Below are 2,343 nucleotides of genomic sequence, written 5' to 3' on the forward strand. Positions count from 1 at the left end.
ATGTGAGCTTACTATGTTACGGAGCTGCTTCAGTTCATCTTCACTGACATACAAATGCAGTTGGTGGAATGTGATTTAGATTTTGAGCACTAGAGGAAAAGTCAAGGGATCACCAACGTCGGGTTGGCCACCATGGTTATCAGTCGGTCTTCCCACTATTAGGGCAGGACAACCATTCATTGTCAATAACTCATTTAAAATGAAAAATGTCCTCACAGTGGCAGAAGAAAATTCCAGGGGTTTAACAAAGTCGCCAAAGGCTCCGCTGTGAGTGGATGTCTGTACACTGTTTCATTGCAATCCATCTATGAGTTCCATCCATTATCTATATTGCTCATCCTGACCATAGTCACCGTGGGGCTGGAGCTGATCCCAGTCATCACTGGGCAAAAGCCAGGGTCCACCCTGGACAGGTCACAGCCTATCACAGGGCTAACACTAAGACTGACAACTACACACTCACTCCTATGGGCAATTTAGAGTCACCAGTCAACCCAAGCTGCATGTCTTTGGACTGTAGGCAGAAGACAGAGTACAGAGAGAGAGCACAAAGCTTGAACTCTGAGCCTTCTTGCTGTGAGTCAACAACGCTAACTACTGCTCCACCGTGCTGCCCTCCATCCAAAAGTTAAGATATTTTATTATATTCTGGCCCAAAGTAGTGGACCAACAGACCAAATGACAGATCAGCAGTGCAAGCCCTAAAGCCAAATGGCTGAAAATGAAAAGTGTACAGGGTGTTACACGGTGTAGTCGGCTGTTCTTTGGGTGGGCAGCAACACCACTGCTTGTGTTTCCATTTGCAAGTTTCACATCAGTGTTTTATCTGTAAGCATGCCGTGAAGCTGATTGAAGGTCGAGTTGTGTTGCAGGCAACACTCCCCACCTCCGCTACCCCACCACCCACAAGCTGCACTTAATTGTGGATGTTGCTTAGACCTGTTTTTGAGACCAGCCAAACCACAATCTCCCACTGTCGACTGCAGATGCAGTCTGCAGTAGTGACAGAGGTTATGGTTGTTACTGTGGAGCCCCCTCACCATATAGTCATTGTCACACACCATTTAGCTTACATTGCTAAAGTTTGCAAAGTAATTTGAGCTTTAAATCTTTTCTAAACTATGTATAGCCACCTTAGTTATACTTAATACTTTACAAATAACTTCTACAAACTATCAAACCAATTTTTATATTAGTGGTATCAATTTTAGCAGCTCCACACTGCAACCAGATAAATCAGATATTAGCAAATACCTATGGTACAGCAGCACTAGCCTGCCTCTGACGGTACCTGTACAACAGGTAGGAGTTGAGGATTTGTTCACTTCCTACCAGGGAGGCAGCCTGGGTCAGTAGTTTCTGTCCAAGTTCTGGCCTACAGGACACTGAACAAAGCTTCACCTTGCTACCTTTGTGTCAGACCCTATACTCCCACTCTCTTCTGCGTCTAGACAACTATAGCTGCACCCTTTCCCACTCAACCATGTGGTTTTTTCATCTCAGTCTTTTCTCTGGCCCTATAATAATAGTGAGTAAACCTTCTATAGAAAGTGAGAGCAGCAGAGTCCCTGCCCTCTTTTTGCCACAAACCCAAACCCACCTTTTTTACACAGTGTGGAATTGTGAAAGTGACTACAGCGCAAGACTAATCATTATAGCATTTAAGAATATCTGATGAGAGGATGTGGCTTCCTCCTACTCAGGCTTATCAGATGTGGACCCTTGATACCTGTGTCTGTGCTACAGATCTAGCAGTTGCTGCAGTAGCCTGTAAATGTAGGATCTCTGAGCTTGAGGACTTGCAGAGTTTATAGAAAATAAAATCAGGCAATTAACATTTTATTGACCTTATAGAACTGTATGATGATTTTCTAATTATTAAAAAATGACTGACCAGATCTTTTATTGATCTTTTTTCTCTCTCATTTATAAAATTTACAGTTAAGTTCTTCCTGTTCTGCTTACTTTTTATCTCGCAGCAAACTGCTCGCTGCTTCTGCTTTGACAGTAACCTCCCACTCTCACCACCCTTTTTTCCTGTTCTAACTTGTTGCAGCAGAGTTTGATAGATCAGCAGAGGAAACAGATGCTGTTCCTGTCCCTACAGAGATGGTTGGTGGTCGCTTCCGTTGCCTGAGCTGCTTCGCATACGCTGCTGTGCTGCTTCTTGGGGTCTGCGTCCTCAGTATGTACACCTCATAGACTTTCACTGTTAGGAGTAATTTCTTTTTATCTGCTGTGCACTGTTGTTAGAATAGAGCATATAGGTCAAGGCTGGATGTGTGCATGTCATCTTGGCATTTGAAATGTTTGTTATAAAAGAGTCTATAAGGGTTTTTCTCA

At 43.5% G+C, this 2,343-nt stretch overlaps 1 protein-coding gene across 1 annotated transcript in view; it reads left to right on the plus strand.

The window, feature by feature from the left end:
- The first annotated feature begins 2,054 nt into the window (after nt 1–2,054).
- The window catches only part of LOC109953428 (uncharacterized), a 2,846-nt gene continuing 2,557 nt past the window's right edge, over nt 2,055–2,343 (plus strand). Inside the window, exon 1 of the mRNA XM_020588919.1 lies at nt 2,055–2,185. Within this exon, the coding sequence (XP_020444575.1) occupies nt 2,110–2,185 (76 nt within the window). The 5' untranslated portion in view covers nt 2,055–2,109. The remainder of the gene's footprint in view (nt 2,186–2,343) is intronic.

Source organism: Monopterus albus, unplaced genomic scaffold (assembly GCF_001952655.1).
Source record: "Monopterus albus unplaced genomic scaffold, M_albus_1.0 scaffold665.1, whole genome shotgun sequence".
NCBI lineage: Eukaryota > Metazoa > Chordata > Actinopteri > Synbranchiformes > Synbranchidae > Monopterus > Monopterus albus.